Genomic DNA, 21,845 nt, shown 5'->3' with positions numbered 1-21,845 from the left:
ACATGTCCGAAGTATCTGAAGGTCGGTAAGGAGCATCTAAAGTACTGGGTGCAGATTTTTCCTTACCCTTGACGGACGATAGAAGTGTTACCAGCGACTCTAAAAGGATGCCCGGATCTTTTTCCGCCACTTTCTCCGGCTCTTCCTCATTCCTGGACTTTGGGGTGGTCGAACAGCAGGCGTGTCCGGACCGCCTCCAACTTTTCTTCCTTTTCTTGTTCGTCTAAACAGGCCTGAGCGCGTCTCTATGAGCCCGTATGAACTCTGGAGTTATCTCCCATTTTTCTCCAGAAGAGGGGTCCTTCTCCCGTTCTCCCCTCGCGCCTTCCTTCTCTGTCTCGTCTTCTATTATGACCGGACCTTCCCATGTCTTGCATGTTCTGCAGGTTTGTTTCTTCGTTTACTCTTATGACTGTGGACTCATTTTCATTGGAAGTCCCGAACTGAAGTTCGAAGACATTTTGCTTCAGATCCGGATCAACCATCTTCTCCTAGACCGTGGTGTGGGACTTCCTAGTTGCAGGGTCCCACGGATGGCGCCAATGTAGAAACGTCAGATGAATCTAGATTATAGTACGTGAATAATGTGTGTGTTTGGGGATTAATTATGAAAGGCTTCTCTTGTGAAATCGAAGAAATGGCTGATCTATCTATATTTGAAATGAATAGTTCGGTTCTTACATGCCATTTACATTATACAAATCATCTATATAAAGGGTTTAAAAGGAATCTCTTCTTCCAAACCGTTGCCTGGAGATGCACTCTATTATCCAGCGGTTTTTTATCTTCCTCTTTGACTTAAACAGGCCTCTCTCTTTTATCCGTCAGACGATTCCCCTATTGCCTCAGATGTGCGTCATCTTGATCTGATGCTTACAGCTCCAAAAGGGACCACTCATTCGTTTGACCTGTCCTTCTGTCCTTGAGAGACCCTGGGCTTTAGAGATTGGGCTTGCTTCCTTGGGCTTTACTTGGGCTGGATCATATATAATCTCTTCAAGTGCCACGTAGCGTATTCGTGTGTCAGTTGTTTAGGTGCAAGTTACGTGCGTCGGTTCAGTTACGCGTGTGTGAATGCACCAATGATTATATAATTCCGAAGAAAGACAACAAAAATTGTGGAAACTTTACTCCTTGAGACGTGGCTTTTATTAAAATAAACTGTTTCACCTATTTGTAACTAATTTCTACCTTTGCTTTTGCGGGATGCTTTTACTTTGAGTCATATGTTTGCATATCTTAGAAGGGCCAAGATGCCATTAATAAGTAAATAGCAGTTAATTTAATTATTGAGGGGAAGTTTAATGATTGACTATTTTGTAGGCGTTCAAGCATAATGGAGGGCATTATGCCCAAATTTCAGTGAATGCTAAAATGTTTCCAAATGATAGGGGAAAATTTTTTCAAAGCTACCAGAACGTGTAATCACTTCCACATGTGCTTTAGTTTACAAGAACTAACCGGTAATACTTTGTATACACACACACACCCAGGAAGTACCATATTAGGTGTAATTATTCCTCAAATATCGTCTGTACTAAAATTCGGTTTAAATAATCATCTAATTGCTTTGTTTACTTCAATTTGTTGTAGGTGATGGGACTCGGGGTTGATCTTGACCATTAATGCTAAGGACATGGTTACACAAAGCTCATTAGCTAATGCCATGATCCAGGTCCACAAGATGAACCGGGAAAGCAGTTTTGGTCAAGGTGTTCGCAGAAGCCAAAGCAACCCTGCTAATATGTGGTCAAGGTGTTCGCTGAAGCCAAAGCCAAAGCCAAGCCGGGATGAAGAATGATGCCCTAGAGGAAAACTAAATTTAATATTATTAGTTACAGCTATAAGACCAACCCTGCTAATATGATTGTTTAACTGTTTTTGGTCCAAGGGCAATATGGGAACTTTTTAATGTATAGTATCGGTTACAACAGAAACTCAATGACCAAGGGCAATTATGGTATTTTCAACTATTAGACGATACGGGTTGAATCCAAACCTAAGTTTGACCCGTTTGCAAATTAGTAACATGACAATCGACATGTATCTATCGAAACTGCCCTTTTAAATTTGACTTTCGTGAGTCAAACTGGTATTTTCAACTCTTAGCAATTGTTGGATTGACTATGATAAAAGTATAGTAATTAATTCGGTGGGAATAAACATTTCTTAGCATAATGTTTCGACTCATATGATATGTATGTCACAAAAAAAAACAAATTAATGTAGTCAACACATTCGAAAGTTGATATTCCCGTCCATCGGACGGGTCAACTACTAGTTTGTAAGGGTTATATTTTAGCCATGCGAGCATCTTTTTAGTTGTATGTAGCACATTTGTTTGTAAACAACATCGGGTAGTTATATGTGCTCAGTTAGTTAGTTACTTATTATACTTTTTTTCAAATTAACTATCGACTAAATTCACCATATTCCAATGCACCCGATTTTCGATCCAAAAAATACACTCACCTAACCTAAATCATATGAAATACCAAATCCCTCTCCTTCGGTTCTTGTTATACTGGTTGGTGGTAAATATAAAAATTACAAGTATAAAATACAGATTTTCATTTATGTTTGAATATTCGGTTATTAGAACGCCCATAACAGGCACCATTTCCCGAGGTCTGGATGAGGTGTCACTGCAGCAAACAACAATATCACAAACTTTACAGTTGTAGAGCCAAGTTTGCCTGCACATCCCTCACATGCACATATACATATAATATATATATATATATACACCTTTGATATTATTTAACGGGCTTTGTATAGGTTCGTTGTTGTGGAAGAAAATAGGGTTTTTAATAAAAGTTTAAAATATGATGTTGGTATGACGTGGTCGTTTGTGTTGGTTTGTTGTTGTTTGAGATGCTCTTATGACTTATGATGAGACGACAGTTAAATTACAGAGCGCTAGAAACAACCAACCGTAACCATAGTCTCCATAGAAGAAGAAGATGCTTGGAGACGAAGCCAGAGTATTATTAGGCTTTCCTCCCAATTCATCACCTTCATCTTCACAGGTACAATATTATTATTATTATTACACACACTAAACCCTAATTTCACCACTCAATTTCAGCTGAAAGCAGCTTACAAGCAAAAGGCATGGGAAACTCATCCGGATCGGGTCCCCGTTTCCCAAAAACCCATCGCCGAATCCAATTTCAAACTGGTACTTTCAATTTATTCATTCACTGCTTTCAATTTAATATTTAATATTATAATTATGTTGATGTTATCATTTTGTGCAGATTTCTGAAGCTTACGCTTGCTTACAGTCTGGTAGGTTTACATCGATCATATTAAATTAAATTATTAATATGTTGATCTGGAATTGTGGTCAAACATCAAGCAATTATGAACTATGAGAGTAGTTATGGTCAAACTGATTATTATTATTAGTTGATTCATATCTTATGATTAGGGTGAAATAAGTTGTTTTTTAAGTGCACGGTTTGGTTCCGTCCGGTTATTAGGCTTAACCGAAACCAAAGTCATTGTTAATTTATTTTATTAACCAATCGGTTCATCAGTAGAAATAAAATCTTTATAAGTCATGTTAGTGATCGGTTCATCAGTTAGGTTTATTTGGTTAGTTTGTCGGTTCGGTTAATAACCAAAACCAAACTTGGGCTAAAATTGTTGTTTAGAAATACGTGAAATGGAGGCATAAATACATGAAATGGGGGTATAAGTACATGAAGTGGAGGTAAATACATGATCTTGAAAGGTTTTTCAGACAAAGGCTCAAAAGTTATTAGCCTAAACCGAACCCGAAACCGAAGTCATCCGTTAATCTATTTATTAACCAATCGGTTTTCGGTTAATTGGTTCGGTTTATTCAGTTAGTTTGTTGGTTTTCGGTTAATTTCAGCTAATACCCAAAATCAAATTTGGGCTAAAATTTCTGCTTAGAAATACATGAAAGGGAGGTATAAAACATGAATTGGAGGCATAAAAGCTAGAAATATATGAAACTACGAATGATTCCGTTCAGTTAATTTCGGTTAATCAATGGTACAATAAAAAACCGATAACTGATTTTCGGTTAATTTCAGTTCGGTTTCATTGGTTTTTGGTTAACAGTTTCTGATATTGCTCATCCCAAAAATAATATAATTATACGCGACAACAGGCACATATTCAACAAGAGGTACATATTCGAGAGTGGTGAGAACCGGAGTCCCAAGGAGTCAAGGAGGAACAAAGAGCAAAACATTGATTCGAATTCCATTCCTCTTCATTGTTTTAGGAACGGTTGCACTCGGCGGATCTAGTGCCGCTAGGTGATTTGAATTATTCTTCATCTATGCTACTGTTTGATCAAATACATGGCTTGCTGGAAGCAAATAATAACATTAACATAATAATATGATAATATGTTTAATCAGGGCTTACCGGAAGCAGAGAGAGGCATGCCCGTCACATAACCCTTTTCTTCCTTGAGGTTACAAACATTTGCGCGCTATTGATTATGTAAGTCACATTCATTTTGTTGTATGTTCTTTGTTGCCATGGCTGCAACAGGCTGGTGCCCCTGTCTAGATTGGGTTCAGTGATCATCATTGATTATTGGTGATATATGTGCAAGTGTGTTAGATGTTATGTTGGGTCATATTCTGTTTATACTTTACAGTTGTAAATTTATCCTTACCCTACAGTGCCAACTTTGTTGAATGGATAACATGAATGCTTATTATGGTATAAGAGGTTAAAATCGACTGGTTAATATGCCAAGCGGTTAGTTAATCTTCCTATCCATTCATCACTAAATTGAACTTCAATGTGGGATTTGTCTGCTTATTAAGATCAAATGAAGTTCAACATTTAGACATTATTTTATGTAAGCTATATTAGACTACGTGTAATGGTCATGTGAAAGGCGATTCAAAAGGGCAGTTGAAGGGTCAGTCAACTAAAGCATGACTTTTAGGCCCCATTTTTTTTAATATTAGTTTGGGCATGTTGGCGTGTCGAGTAGTCTTGTGAAGGGCATGATCTATGTTATCGGGTTTCCATTGAGTGTTCTGTGTGATCTATGTTAGGGGCTTAGGGTCGAATGTAGAAATCAAATGGCTGCTTGGAGAATAGAGATTCGAAACGTTGATTGGAGAATCAAGTCTTGCAAAGCACCAGAATTCATGCCTACTTCTAAATGAAAATTGTTTCTGAACCTATACCGTAAACGTTTCAACAAAACGAAAGCAGATTGTTTCTAAAAGTCCCCAAAGGTCAGCCGGTAGTGATTAAATAGCTTCAAAGTTTCAAACATATATCGTTCCTTAAGCAATCGCTTATTTGAGATCAAGAATTACGAAACTAGAGAAGAAAATTGTTCAATTGAGGAAGATATAAACTGAATGCTTTAGTCAGAAATTTAAAGTCTTATAAACAAGTAGAATAAAGGAAGATTTAAACGAATTAAGTTTGGATAAAGGCTCCAAATTTTTATTTTGATTTACGCCTCCAAAACTGCGGAGCCGACAATATTGACTTTGTTTGCATTTGGGTTCGCTAGAAGTTGTTTGTTTCCCTTTGATATACATACTGGGCTGGCTACCTCTTGGGTTTCAAGCTTGCCATAAAAAGTGATGAGATTTTTAACAACGAGCGTCCGAACTAAATTGAGATGGAGTAGTGTGAAAATGTCCATACAATCTTACAATCATTACCCTTCTCTCTCCCTCTCTCACAAAACGCCTCATCATCAAAGTTATGTACATAACTTGGACACCCAAAATACATGCAAAAATTAGGAGGGGGCGGTGTGCATGGCGTTTTGGCCCCAAAACGCCTGCCAAAACTCTCCCACTACCATGGTCTTATATCACTTCGCATTTTGTTCAAATATTTACTATGTATAGCATTAAATATTCCAACCTTACGATGAATGTCTTACCATTTCCAAAATATTGAGCTTATTTGATTAGGCCCTATAGCAAATAAACGTGTTAGTAGATAATAAACAAAAAAAATAAAGGTTAATAGACCAACATCTCTTCAATGTAATCAATAATGAAAATTGCAAATAAAAACAACATTACGTAAAAATAATATAGCAATGATGAATATAAAATATAAAAAATAAACAAAAACAAAAATTGATACCAATATTTGGGTCCTTGGAGACGTCGACCTAAACACATGTAAGTGCAGCCTTCTTTCTCTGTTTCTACTGGTTATTATTGCGTATGGTCAAATCGGGACGGTTGTTGCGTGTTTCCCATTTTTTTTATTATTTTTTTTGTGGTAAACTGGTAATCGTTTGTTCCGGGAATGGTTTTGTCCTCGGGTAACTCTGGGTGTGGCTGGAGTTTGGTTGGTTTCTTTTTGCGGAGCTTGTACTTATTCTATCAAATGGTTTCCATTTAGGCCACCCGTAGTGGGCGACTAAAAAGGGCGACAAGGGGCGCGAACACCGCCTCTCGAGGCGACAGGATGGACCATAAAAGAGGGGGGGGGGGGGCGATGAGAACTTGTCGCCTGTTCGTGTTTATGTTATATTATTATAATAGTGTGTGTGTGAGATATATATACATATATATGTATATAGAGTTACAACTCCATTACACCCCTAAAACAAAACCCCACATTTTGCTGACTAGGCGTCACATGACGCAAGTCGTTCCATTTTGTAGCCCCTCCACTACACATAGCCTTAGGCTTAGGTTCATTTAAGCTCAACTCAATTCGAGCTTTGAAAGCAGATCTACTTGCTTATACCTCTTGTTATATTTATTAAATTCACATATATTTGTGTTAATGATGGTGGTGATGATAGTAATAACTTTTTGTTATACCTCTATCTATGTATGAATGGCATGTTCAACCTTAATACACAAGAAAAATACCGTAAATTGGTAGTGATGTTCACTTGTGAGTTGTGACTTTCACAACTATGGATACTAAGTGGCTATTTGACACTTTTGCTGAATTAGTAAGACATCTGACTGATTGAGAGGTAGTATCTGAACCATTCAGTATATAAGAGGCTACATGAATCATTAAGAGTTATCTTTTTAATAAACCAAACACAATTAAATCTTCAATGATGTTTTATCTGAATTTGTGTATAAATACTACACAAAATATGTCAGTAATTTTTTTATTAACGCCCAACAATTCAAGCCTGACTATCAAGGGTAACCCAATGGCAAAAGGCGATCTGACACGCTCGCGCCGCTCATGAACCATCAAACACAATTTATACCTTCAATGATGTTTTATCTGATTTTGTGTATAAATACTACACAAAATATGGCAACAACTTTTTTTTAACGGCCAACGATTAAAGCTCGACTATCAAGGGTAACCCAATGGCATAAGACGATCTGATACGCTCGCGGCCGCAGAAAACACTCACCACCATCTGTTTCGGGGAAAATCTATCACATGTTCATTGGAAAACCCGCCGCCTGAAGACACTGCGGTAAAACACGATTGATATCAGATTCAAACTTTAGACCTTATAGTCTTCAACCCAATTCATCTCTCCTTTAATATCAGTTGAGCTAAAACTCATTGTCTACTACTAAATTAAAATGGACACTAAATTGCCTGAGTGGGTAAATAAAAGCCTTAAAACAGTTATGCTTATGTTATGCTTATGTGTTTGGTTTGATATAGTCATATTGGAAGTGCCAAATCCCTATCACTTCCCTTGTTTTTTTTACAATAATCAATGAGAATGAACGGAACAAAACGATATCAGCGAATTAGTTGCCTTTCAAACATCTAATTGATGATACATACTTTTTTTCCCCTTCCTGTGGCAATCATTTCTACCTTTTTTTTTCTCTTGCACATGTTTAGTCCACCGAGGTGGCTTTTTATTATTATTTTTTTCTTTAACCTTCTTGGATAGCGAATGTAGTCTTTTTTAAGGGCATTACAGATTATGTGTTGTTTGTTTTTTAAGACAATCTGATTTCATCTTATATAATGTCTGCAACTGAATATGTGGTCTGAAGGTCTGCAAACTGAAAATATAATATTGTTTGTTTTATAAATTAGATATCGTATGCATAAGCTGAAAATTAGTTACCTATCATATATATTACAGTAGATAAAAGTCATTTAACGTTTGTACACTGCTAAAATAATTGGTAGTGGTGTATTATGGAAGTGGGTGGTGGTTAGGGGTGCAAATGAGCCGAGCTGTTCGCGAGCTACTCGAGATCGGCTCGTTAAAAAGCTCATTCGAGCCCAGCTTTATCGAGCCCGAGCCCGAGATCAAGCCTAAAAATAAGCTCGTTTAATAAACGAGCCCAAGCCCGAGCTTTACTTATCGAGCTCGAGCCGGCTCGCGAGCCTAAACGAGCCTGCCATGTATATAATTTTTTTAAAATATATATTTAATAATTCTTAATTAGTAAATATAATGTAATGAAAAAATAAATAAAAATAACTAAATAATATATATTCTTTTATACATAAAACTAAAATAGAAAAAATATATAAAATAATTATAATCATATAAAAAATAACTGATAAATAGTAAACGAGCCGAGCCCGAGCCGAGCTCGAGCTTCTAAATCCATTCACGAGCCGAGCTCGAGCTTTGAAAATAGAGCTCGAAAAGAGCCGAGCTCGAGCTCTGTGTAAGTTAAACGAGCCGAGCTCGAGCCTAGTCGAGCTCGGGCTCGGCTCGGCTCGTTTGAACCCCTAGTGGTGGTAGACGATTGTGGTAGGCAGCGAACGGTGGGTGGCGGTGATGGACGGTTGTGGTGGTGGGTGGTGGACGGTGATGGTGGCCGACAATGGGTGGTGGTGGTGGTGATGAACGGTGGTGGTGGGTGGTGGTGGATGGTTGTGGCTGGTGGTGGTTGTGGCGGACGGCGGGTGGTGGTGGCGGGGTGGTGGTGGTGGATGGTGGTGGCGACGGACGGTGGATGGTATTGGTAGTGGATGGTGGTTGTGGCCGATGGGGGTGGTGATGGACGGTGGTGGTGGTGGGTGGTTGACGATGGTGGTGGTGAAAAGTTGAGGTGGTGGTGGCGGCGGCGGACGGTGGATGGTGGTGGTGGCGGATGGTCGGTGGTGGTGGTGTTGGACATTAGGTGTTGGTATGATGTTACGAAGTGTGAAGATGTTGATATTAGCTTATTTTTTAAGACTATACAAGCAGTTTTCAGATCTTTTTTTTAAAAAAAAAACAGTATTCAAGAACTTATGTCTGTGCGCCCGCAGATAGAGGCTCCTTACAGACCTTATAGGCAAAAACAAACACAACTTTAATCGTTAAAAAATAACTAATACTGAACTCCACTTAAACGAGAAAATTGAAAAATGTCTCATAAACCTACTAAATAATTTATAATTTTTTTATTATTATTTATAGGGGTAGAGTGAGAAGAGTTTTTTTTTCTACTTTTATAAAGTTCATTTTTTATAGACAGAATTACAAATTTTGTCCTTTAAAAAAAGCCAAATTACGGTTCGTGTCCTTTTCTAAGTTTCCTTGCAGGCGGTGTACTTTAAACTTTTTTTTTCTACACGTTATGTCCTTTACGCTAACTGAGTTAGAAAAACTCAGTTAAATGCCCTCACGTGAGGCGCATGTGAGGGCATATTGGTCTTTTCGTCTTACATAATAAAAAAATATAAAACCCTTTCTCTCTCTTCTTTTATATTAATAACGTTTTTTCTTCTTTTCATCTTCTCTCCTCTCCTCTCCCCCTCTGTTCTTCTTTCTCAGGTGACCTCCGACCACCGCCATACATAACCACCTCCAGCCATTCAAATCCAAACACTGGATAATCCACCATCCCAATTTGCAGATCTTAATTAGATTCATCAATTAACAATCTAGGGTTTCACCAATGGATCCCACCATCCCAATTTGCAGATCTTAATTAGATTCTCCGATTCCCTCTGTCTTCAAGCTGGAAACCCGTTCACGCGTGTATTCTCCCTATATAATCTCAACCTCACCTTTCGCTTTGTTAGTTGTACCATCTGAACCGAAGCGTAAACAACCCCTGTCAACCAACCAAAAGTACAACAACAAAGTTGCAGGCAGCACTGCCATCAGCAACATCATAAAACCACATGTCCAAAATCACACGTTGACAAAGTCAACATAGCAATAAGCATCAACAACAATACACCACAGTTTACAACAATCGCCCATACCTTGAAGGGTGAAATACAAAGATAGACATCAGACAAGACCAGGCATCAGGCCTCAATCCAACAACAATGGCATTCAATGTAATTACCAAATAGGTCCCAAACCCCCCACCTCACTCAACGTTAGGGACAATCTAGGGTTTATGTCACAAACCCTATCCATCATTCTAGGTCTGCGCCGCCATTGACAACCCATTGACAAGCTATTTGGAGCGTACATGAGGGAAGAATAAGGTGGGGTTGAGATTACATAGGGAGAATATACGCGTGAACGGGTTTCCAGCTCGAAGATAGAGGGAATCGGAGATGGAGCGGTGGCTGGTGGCGGAGCTATGGTGGCGGTGGTGATGGTGTTTGAGGAGTGGTTATGGTGATGGTGTGGTAGAACATAGAGAGAGAAGTGAGATGAGGCAGCTGGCGGCGATTGGGCGGAGGGTGGTGGTCCAGTGGCGGAAGAGGAGGAAGTGGGCGGAGGAGTAGATGGTTAAGAAGATGGAGAAGAAGAGTGGGAGGTATGGTGATGAAATTAAGATCTGCAAATTGGGACGGTGGATTATCCAGTGTTTGGATTTGAATGGCTGGAGGTGGTTATGTATGGCGGTGGTCGGAGGTCACCTGAGAAAGAAGAACAGAGGGGGAGAGGAGAGGAGAGAAGATGAAAAGAAGAAAAAACGTTATTAATATAAAAGAAGAGAGAGAAAGGGTTTTATATTTTTTTATTATGTAAGATGAAAAGACCTATATGCCCTCACATGCGCCTCACGTGAGGGCATTTAACTGAGTTTTTCTAACTCAGTTAGCGTAAAGGACATAACGTGTAGAAAAAAAAAGTTTAAAGTACACCGCCTGCAAGGAAACTTAGAAAAGGACACGAACCGTAATTTGGCTTTTTTTAAAGGACAAAATTTGTAATTCTGTCTTTTTTATAAACATTGTTAATAGCATTTTAAACATGTTACTAATTTTTGAAAATGTTAAACCACAAAACAAACATTTTTTAAGTTTTAATTTGAGTATATTATTGTCTTACAAAAAAAACTTAATTGTATTGTAAGTGATTATGACATAAATTTGATCGGTATGATTAAATGTATGTAATCACATGTTACGTATATGTAATCATACTGGTTACTAGTGTCATTGCATATATGTCATTTGTGATTACATATAATTGGGTTGTTACGTAGTGACCACTAATTAATTTATTAGTTATGACGTCTTTGACTATAACACTTTCTTTGTTTTACAAATACAATTATTTGATAAATATATAAGAACATTAGTTACATGTGATAGCAAAAAATTAATCAAACATAAAAGATTTAATACCAAGTTTATAAACAATAATGTCTATATAAACGTAGGAATGAATGAATATATACCAATTACGTTGTTCTGTTAGATAAATTTATAAATGTTACTTATATGTTTTACTTGCATATTATATATGTAGATTATAATAAGTAACAAGATTTTGTTGTCCAACTCATAGTATAGGTAGATATGTATGTTTATTTAAACTTTTGTAACTGTTTTTAACATATATATGAATCCATTTTGTTTATAACATATTAATTGTATTAGAGTTGTACTTTTAATTTCAAATGATGCAATTATCATTTAATTAATATTTGAATAATTTTTAATATCACATAAATATCAAGATTAATATATACAATTGAAAAAAGAATTATATAATGAAATTATATAATTACTATATGTTTTTTCTTCCTATATATTTTTATTGATATTTTTAATAGCAATATTTGTCATTTGTAGTATGTTTAGATTGCTAAATGGCAATGATTTGAACATTCACATACCAATTCCATTGAAGTTGTTGTCATCTCTTGATAAAGAGTTTCTGAAAGCAACATATTTCTATAATATTTGCGAGATTTTCACAATAATCTTGGTAATTTTGTTGGTTATATTTTTTAAAGTTTTCTATTTATCTCTTATAACCTATTGTATTAAGATTAATAATTAGTTAATTACTTTGGCAGCCAAAAAGTATCATCTTGCTCGGAACATATTTGTGTTGGTTAAATATGTTGTCTATATTTAGTTGATTTGTTGATATGTTTTTCCACCCGTCCACCCGTGTGTAACACGGGCTATACCCTAGTTATATGAATAAAAGAGGGTCTCTAACTACTCTAACCAATTAATTTTACATTTACTATTTCTACTCGAATATAGGGTTGTTTAAAAAGCTTATGGCTCGCTTGAAACTTGCTCGAAATTATAGTTCAAAAAAAGCTCGGCTCAAAAAAGCCGATTCTAAATGAGCTCGACTTGATTTCTAAACGAGCCGAGTTCGAGTCAGGGTCAGCTTGGCTCGACTCTTTAGCTCGGCTCGTTGGCTCGTTTAGATTAAGACCTAAATTTTAATATCTATATATAATAATAGCATAACAAGAAATAAATAAATAAAAATTATACATATATTATACCACTCGATACCTAAAACCTTATAAAAAATTAACTAAAATAAAACATATAAAGTTATAAATTCTCTAGTTTATAAATTTTATACAACATGTATGTTAAAATTATAATTTTTGTCTTTTATATATCAAAATTTGTAAAATATAAAATTAAAAATAAATAAATAAATAAATAAAAGTAAAAAAAATAAAAGGAGCCCGGCTCGACGAGCTTGAGCTCAATTTTTCAGCTCGATAAAGAAAACGAGCCGGGCTCGAGCACTCTCTGGCTTGACTCGACTCGGCTAGTTTACAGCCCTACTCGAATACCAAAAGAAAGAGAAGTAGCATCATCAAACAAAACCACATACTTCATGCGTCTTTTCAAAAAAACCGTATCATTTCGAAGCTTCCAAATTGCCCACCTGGCGACATATATAAGCGCACCCACAATTTCTTTCTTGAGCACGCTTAAAGACGAGTTCTCAACCCACTCCATGAGATCAATTAGAAATCTCAAAGCTGACAAATTCACATCAAGCCACCTTTCAACAAAATCCCAAATTTTCTTAGCCAAAGCACACTCTCCAAAAACATGAATAACGGATTCTAACCCATCGTTACACAAGGGGCATATAATAGACGGAACATCTATCCCCTTATTAGACAAATTTGTCCCAGTTGGCAAACGATTTCCCACAACCCTTCATCCATAAATATTTATTTTTCAAGACAAACAAAAGAACCAATTGGTTTTCCTCGAGATATCATACAATACACTTAGTTGTATTTAAAAAGTTATAATATTTTATTATTGTTATAAAATAGTATCATACGATTGTTTGGTTTATTTAAATGCTCTGATGCACGGAAACGGCTCTAACCCGTCGTACCTCGTCCCGGAAACTCGCCGGGGACGGAAACGGCGTCGGGGACGGCCGGGAAATGTTTCTTGACCGTTTCCTAAGATTTGGGGATGGTCGTTGACTGTTTCAATAAGTCAAAGGGTGTTTCCATACGTTTCCAGAATTTGGGGACGTTTTTTAAAGGTTTCTGGCGGCATATTCTGGCGCCGAAGCTGTAGTATTTGCCGGAAACAAGGAAGAAGAGTATCTGGTTGTGTAACCTGCGAATAGCGGCTGTAACTTCCTTTTAGGTTATTTAGGTTTAAATAACTTTAGATATTTTAACATTTTACCCCTTTAACTTTCAATTGTTTGTATCTAGTTCCCAAAACTTATAAGTTTTAACATAAAAAGTTTAAAATTAGTTTGTGTATTTCAATATTTAACCCTCTCTATTATTACTATGATTGATTATGATTGATTTTGAAAGACTTATGATTGATTATCATTGGAAGATATATGAATTTTGAAGTTTACATCAACGTATGAAGATATTATGGGCTTTGTGGTACATTATCTATGGTATTGGATCATTTCAGAAGTTTTTTTATAGCGAGAAGTGCAAGAAGTGAATGTGTAACTCCATTAATCCCTAATTTCACTCCTTTTTCTTATTGTGTGGGTGCGTATGTACGTGTGTAGGTGCGTATGTACGTGTGTAGGTACGTATTTTTGTATATGTGTATGTATGTTTGTATGTGTGTAGGTATGTAGGTTTGAATGTGTCTCGGTACGTTTGTATGTGTGTAGGTAGGTTTGAATGCGTATAGGTACGCATGTATATGTGTGTAGGTAGGTTTGAATGTGTGTAGCTAAGAAAGGAAGTGAAATTAGGGATTAATGGAGTTACACATTCACTTCTCGCTGTAATATCACTTCTCGCAAGATCCATCCCCTATTATCTATAATATATATTTATTTTTTATATGCATCCGTACACCGTGCCGTACCCATTTTTTTGATTATTTAAGTTTTACCGTTTTCTGTTCCCGTATCGTGCCCGTTTCCGTTCCCGTGCAACATAGTTTAAATGTGGTACTTAGTGTTATAACATTTGATTATTTATATGAAAAAGGTATCATCCTGTATGTTGGTTTTATCAAAAAAGGTACTTAATAAAAGGTTATAAAGTGTGATTATTATTATTATAAAAAAATATTTTGTAAATATCGTGGTTGTTTGGTTTTATTAAAAGAAAAAAACTTTCGCTTGTTTTTTTCCCTCAACGGAAAAAAGTTATAAAATGTACTTTTTATTATTATTATTTTTAAAAAGCATATAACTCATATTGTGTTATATAGCAGTATATTAGACATCACTAACACACAACATAACCTATATTGTTCGGTACCACTCATACTATATGTTGTTAGCGTGGAAATTTTGTTTGCGGTGTTTTGCGTGCGGTTGTGAAGAGATACAAGGCTCGGCCACTGACTATGGTTTAATCTTGACAGTTTTTATAATAAAAGATAACTTAAGTCAACTTTTTATAACTATAAATACAAGTCCAATTAATAACAGGTCTTTTTTATAATTGAAGTAACTCAATCCAAATTGTTTCATAACATATGAGTAATTCATAAATCAAAGTCTGAATTAACTAAAGCCACAAGAGGATTTTGGATAATTGATTGGTAACCGAGAAGTTAGAAAATCGGATACATAGGTTGGGTGATCGAACTCGAAGTATAATCATTTTATGTTTACTTGGAGGGAAAATTAACGTACAAATTAAATTAATGTGCTAACTGTAAGAATCAAATAGTGTAATTATGTACCTACATTGTAGTGTAATTACATTATGTTGTAGTTACACTACACTATAACATTATGTTATGTTATATTTAATTACACTAATTGATTCTCACAGTTAGCACGTTAATTTAACTTGTATTTGATTCAAACCCGTTTACTTATTATTGCAATAACTTTATTTTGTTAAATGTCAGTTATCATCGATTTAAAAATATATATAATTCATAATTTGTACTTGCATTGGACATTCAAAACTCAAGATATCATTTGGTGAACCATTATCACCTGCAATATTTTCTGTAGTTCTTAGGCTAAAACTACCTTTGCTAGGAGACAAAGTGTTGGTTGTTCTACCAAATTTGTATATGTATTGTATGTTGATGTGTACCGAACTTTTATTTGTAATCTTTTAGATCTGAGGTCAACACTCAGTGCAGTTAACACTCTCTCTTATATTTTCTGTTTCTTATAATATCCTTATATTTAATCTTTTAAAGTCATGCCAAAATATTGTTGGTATGTGTGTATATACATATTTTTTATAAAGAAGTTATTTCACGTGGCAAAGTTATTCATAACATGTTTTGCTTATTATATGTATTTTATATAGTTAACATCTATTATTTGTGTATGTATGTATATATATATATATAATTGATTTCTTTTGAGAATCACTTTGAGTTTTAATAACTCGAAAAAACTCGACGTCACAATTTTTTTTTTCGAATTTTTTTTACACATGTGTAATACGTAAGTGTAATTGATGTACAAAAAATTACGGTATTTTTTTACACACCAAATCGACTTTTTACACATGCGTAACTAACGTTTAAACTTGTGTAATTATCAAAAATACTTATTCTCTCTCCTGTTTCATTTTTTAATTGTATTTAATCTCAGCCACATATTTCATATTATTTAATTAAATGTGTGGTTTAAAATTGAGTTCTTAAAGTTCTTAAAACTCACAATGGTTCTCAAAATAACACTCCCATATATATATATATAAATTTTTTTGCATTTTAATCTCAAATTGGTATTTAAATAAAAAAAATGAAAAAAAAAACAAAGAGAAAAACGATTTTTTTTTCTTTTTTCTCTTTCAAAGGTGAGGGGGGGTTAAGAAATCAATGGGAGGACTATGACGATTGATGATTTGGTTCAACAGTTTCGTTAGGAATGTAAATGTGTTAACTGATTTAGACTGGTACATTTGATTAACAAAATAATGATATTTTATACGTAAATTTGTAAAGAAGTTCGAACATGGTAGCGTGATAAAAATAAGATAGTTGTAGAGAATAAGGCTAGTGGTAACAGTTGGGTGCAGCATATGAACGGCAACAAAGCTGGGCTGTGGAACAACAGCAGTGTAGTCATCATCATATCGTCTTTTCATTAAATGGATAATTATTATAAATCTTTTTACCGAATGTTATAAATGATAAAACTTATTTTCTTAAAGAACTATTTTTCTTAAAAGATATTTTAATTAACGTATATTATTTTATCTAGACGTCTAAATTTTCAATGTTTGGAGGTGTCTTAAAATGACTAACATAAAAAAAATGTTTTAATTTTTTTTAATAAACGTGTAAATAATTAAATAAAGCAAATTAATTCCAAACAACTAGTTTATAATTTCTAATTTGTTTTCTTATAATGAATCTTGTCCGGAACTAAATGTGAGGTTCACATGAATTGTAATAACATTACTTTTTATGTTTAATTTGTTACCATTTGATGTAAAAGAAGACTTGTAATAAAGGCTGTCCATAATTTCCCCATTTTTAATTATTAATTTATTATCAACTAAAACTAGGGATTAGCTTGATACCGACCGTACCGATCTTGAATTTTTTAAAAACTTATCAGTATTGAAAATATTAAGTTTGGTATCAGTATTGTAGGCAAAAGTTCAATAATTACTAATATCGATTCTAATTTTCTTTAAAACTTTGGTAATCGTATAGGTACTGAAATACTCATTTCGGTACCGGTACCCACTCATCCCTAGGTAAAACATGTTTGTTGCACGTCCTTGTCTCCCACATCTTTCCTAACCATCTTTTTCTAGCATGTTATCTTCCTTCAGTCACTCTCAAGTCTCAACGAACGGATGACATCACATTCAAAAAAATAAAACTATTAATACAAATACTGTAGAGTTAAAACATATATCAATCTATCTAATACAAGTATTGAGTATACGGTATGAGTTCTAATCACTAACATTGCCTTCGTATTCCTTTAGAATGCACACTCTTCATTCAGGGTCATCTCTGAAACTGGTTATAAAATTTGGACCAAAGACAAAAAAAAATTTGGGTCTTAACTCTAAAGTAACAAGATTTTTGTATTGCGTTTAAATGATTAAACTTTTAAATGGGCATATTAATTAATGATTTGGGTTGTGAAAACTTTTTGTATAAATGTGGGCCGAAATAAATTAGGTAATTGAGTTTTAACATTATATATATATTTTAAAAAAATAAAGATATAAATTATTTTTGAAAAATTTCAGGTTTACAGAGGTATGTATACATTCTATAAAATCTTATAAAACAACATGTCTTAGATGAAATGCCAACACATAGATTCGTGGTTTAAAAGTACCTAACAATATAACATGATACTATTATAACAAATAAAATAGTATAACATGATGTCAAGAAAAGATGAGAATCGTGTAACATGAACATCGGAATGCCTCGAGAATACGATGCAAAACTTAAAAGCGGTTAACAATGTAACACGACATTAGTATTAATGCTACTATTGTTGTTATTGTTATTGTTATTGTTATTATTATTATCTTAATCATAATCTTAGGTTAGATAATCTAAATCGACCATCTCATCCAAAATCACTACCATGGTAAAAATTAAAGGAAAAAAAAAAAGAAACCTAATAATCACATACATAGGAAAGAATGTAGTCAAATTTGTGATATGTACCCTTTTTGGGAATTAGAAATTTGGAGACAATACTTTTTTTATAACTTAGGAGCAATTTTCACATATATCATTTTCAAATCAACTACTTTTTTATAGGCAATGCCCCACGTTGTGAAGCTTTATAGAAACGTGGAAATGGCAGGCAAGGCACATACCAGGAATGACATCAGTTAGGGAGGTCATTGACTATGTATATGGGTCTAGTAAGTTAGTGTTGTCTATTATGTTTAGTGAAATTTTTACCCATTACAAAGTAGAGAAAACCAAATCGAAGAACCCGAAACTTAAACCAATAAACACTCATGTTGTTAAAATTCGGGTTATTGGTAACTATTTTAAGTCTGATTTGGTTCAATTTACAGTTCAACATAAAAGGAACAAAGGAACCAATCCGATAGATGAACATCGATTTTTATAAAATCTATCAAATTTTTATATAATTTATTACCCTAAATATTTAGGAGTATTGGATTTAAATACCCTCAACTTTTATATTTTTTTGCCTCAACTAACGATATGTTTATCATCACATTTAACTTTCACTTTATTTTATTTTTATCATTCTTAAATTAAAGAGACATTAACTCTATTAGTTTTCTTGCTGATGTTCATTTGTTAACGACGAGACATGTTTTTGTGACAATTTTTTAAAAAATGTTTGTGATTCATACAATTACTTCATATTTCCCCCCATAAAACCCTTTACCCATAACCACCACCCAACCACCTCCACCTCAACCAATCAAACCCACCGTCGTCGCACCACCATCTGCCACCACCGACCACCACACTTATTGTCGACGCCACCCTGTTGCATGTTAAAATTGACTAATTCCATCTTCCCTAAAATAATCAAACCAATTATCATAAATTAGAGCAAAAATTATGTCAAGCTTTAATATATGAAATGGAAAGCATTGAACATGCATGATTAAGTAACTAATGTCAAATTAAACACAGATTTTGTGGCCAAATTGTGCAAATGCGGAAGTCTACGAGAGTTGTATACGACATATGGGACATGATATTTCCCAGTCGCGTCAAATTGAGAGGCAAGCCACGATTTCGCTTCACCAATTCTAAACATGTAAAAAGATCCGCTGATGGTTCTTGGCAATTCGTTAACACGTGGTGGATAATTGGTTGAGGTTGAGGTGGCTAGGTGGGTGGTAGTACTGGTTATGTATGCATTTTAGGGTTTTATAAAGAAGCAAGATGAAAGCGGTGATGTGTGAGTGTGACCCATAGGTTAAAAAAATGTCACATCATTTAAAAAATGTTACCTCAGCTAGAAAATAAACGAAGTTAGTTTTTAGTTAGTTTGAAAGTACCACAAGAAAATAAGGAAAAAGGTAGAGTGATGCTGTGATGATAAATATTTTGTTAGTTAGATGTTTTCTCAATTAACAAGAAAAAGTTAAAAAAGTATTGAAAATTCAATAACCCAAACATCTATAATTGGAGTAAATGATTTTAATCACTTTGTTCGCTGAAAAGAATAAATAGCCATCGAAGATGACTTTCCTTGTACCATTTACAATTTCGTGTTGGCAATTTAAGTCAACACTCTTGTTGTCTAAGTTTTCCAATGCCATTAACTGTAATGCAAGTTGGTGATTTTCAAAAGTGAAATGATGGTAGGGCATAAATAGGGGTGTATTTTTTTTGTTTAATATATAAGGGTTGAGTGGTCTTGGTTTGATGAATTTGGCGTTACTTGACAAGTGGTGGTGGAGATGGAGGATTGAGAAGGATTCACTGTGGGTCAAATGCATCAGTGCAATTCATTCGACCCGTTTGCATGTAGATGGTAAGATGGCTAGACAATCGATTCGGGGACCTTGGAAGAACATATCCAAAATCGATAAACAATTCTCTGACTTAGGTATCAATCTTAATAAGTTATTTATTAGGGAAATTGGCAACGGGAAAACTACAAGATTTTGTCTCGACGTTTGGTTATGCAGATTCTCTCTGAAAGATGTCTTCCCCGAGTTATATAAATTAGAAGTGAATAAAGGTTGTCTCGTTAGTGATAGGGTGCTCTCCATCGAACCAGGAGTGATTTGTGTCGCTTGGGCATGGTCCAAAGTGAACCTGTCTTGTGAAAATTTGGCTGACATTGAAGATTTGAAGGACATGGTGGTTTTATTTTCTTTTCATCATGGCAAAGAAGATGGCTGGAGATGGGTCGGTGACTATTCAGGTATTTTTTTCAGTTCAAAGCATGAGAAGATTCTTGTCTTATCACATGTATGGAGATGGTTCGGTTCTTTGTAATTGGGAGTCTTGGATCCCCATAAAGATAAATTGTTTTATTTGGAGACTTTTGCTAAATAGGATTCCGGTGGCGGTTAATTTGGTAGCTAGAGGGCTGAACTTTGTTCAGTCCGTTTGCTCGGTGTGTCAGTCATCAGCTGAAACATCAGTTCATGTCTTTTTCGAGTGTTCGATAGCTAAAGAGATTTGGAGGGCGTTTTCGATTTGGTGTCGATGGGATTTGACGGGTTTGGATTCGTTTGAACATCTTTTAGATGTGGCGAAAAAACCGGATTGCAGCTTGGGCAAAAGGATTCTGACCTCAATTATATTTTCCTCTATTTGGTTCATTTGGAAACGACGAAATGCATGAATTTTCAACAATATGTGCAAATCCACTCAGTTCGTTGTAGAGGAGATTATGACTAATCTTTTTGGATGGATCAAATTTAGGTCTAAACACAAAGAGATTCTTTGGCAGGATTGGGTTACTTCACCTTTATCTTGTTTGATGGCTTAAAGTTGGTTAGGAGTTGTTATTTCTTACTTGTTGGTTATGTCTCTGTAATTTATTTTGTAAGGCTCTTCTTCTCCAGCTTCCTACTGGAGTCTCTTTTATTTATTAATGAAAGTTGGTTGTTGTTCGAAAAAAATATAAGGGTTGAGTTATAATAAGAAGATTAGTTTTCCTAAGAAAGATAGGAAATAATCTTGTCCATTCATTTTAAATTGAATGGTTGAGATTAGATTAGAGAGATCATAAAGTGTAAAACAATGGTAAGGGCATAATAGGGATAACACATTTGTTGATTTTCTCTCTCCACATGCAAGACACATGTCAAATACTCCAATCATTTTAAAACGCCCATAACTTTTTTATACGACATGTTTTTTTCAAAACAATTTCACCATAATAACGAGTGTTTTTTTATCTTTTATATGAGTATCATATTGGTATATAAAAATAAAAAAAATTCATGGGTTTTTTACAAAGTGTGTTTTATCAAAATTGTGTTTTACAAAATTGTGTTATACAAGTGTGTTTTATTTTTTCATAGTGTTTTTTTGCATTGTGTTTTTTACAATGTGTAATTTAATTGTGTTTTTGTCATTGTGATTTTATAGTGTTTATTCCATTGTGTTTTTTACATTGTGTCTTTTTAATTGTGTTTTTCATAGTGTTTTATTTTCCGACGAAATTTCCGAAGACTTTTCCGGCAAGGTGGTGGCGGTGGGCGGTGGTGGTTGTAAGAGATAAGTGAAAATTTAAGTGGGTTTTAATTAAGTGAGTTTTTGGAATTAAATTAAGTGAGTTTTTAATATTAAGGTATTAGACAAAAATACCCTCATTCCTAGCCTTATTAAAATAATCAAACTTCTTATTTAATTTTTTCTCT

The 21,845-nt window shown here is 34.7% G+C and overlaps 1 protein-coding gene and 1 long non-coding RNA gene across 2 annotated transcripts; both read left to right on the top strand.

Annotated features, from left to right (window-relative positions):
* The first annotated feature begins 1,401 nt into the window (after window positions 1-1,401).
* LOC143566692 (uncharacterized) lies at window positions 1,402-1,950 on the top strand. Its single transcript, XR_013141274.1, has 2 exons — window positions 1,402-1,463; window positions 1,594-1,950. It is a non-coding gene; the product is annotated as an uncharacterized LOC143566692 (long non-coding RNA).
* Window positions 1,951-2,895: 945 nt separating this feature from the next.
* LOC143566691 (uncharacterized) lies at window positions 2,896-4,706 on the top strand. Its single transcript, XM_077053319.1, has 5 exons — window positions 2,896-3,029; window positions 3,089-3,181; window positions 3,261-3,291; window positions 4,145-4,295; window positions 4,401-4,706. The coding sequence occupies exons 1-5, from the start codon at window positions 2,964-2,966 to the stop codon at window positions 4,453-4,455; spliced, it is 396 nt and encodes a 131-aa protein (XP_076909434.1). The 5' UTR covers window positions 2,896-2,963; the 3' UTR covers window positions 4,456-4,706.
* The last annotated feature ends 17,139 nt before the right edge of the window (window positions 4,707-21,845 follow it).

The sequence above is a fragment of the Bidens hawaiensis genome, unplaced genomic scaffold (assembly GCF_021521415.1).
Source record: "Bidens hawaiensis isolate Kalapana, Puna unplaced genomic scaffold, B.hawaiensis_p1.1 tig00023037_1, whole genome shotgun sequence".
Taxonomy (NCBI): domain Eukaryota; kingdom Viridiplantae; phylum Streptophyta; class Magnoliopsida; order Asterales; family Asteraceae; genus Bidens; species Bidens hawaiensis.
The sequence above is the reverse complement of the archived record's forward strand: the minus strand, read 5'-3'. Positions and strand labels throughout refer to the sequence as shown.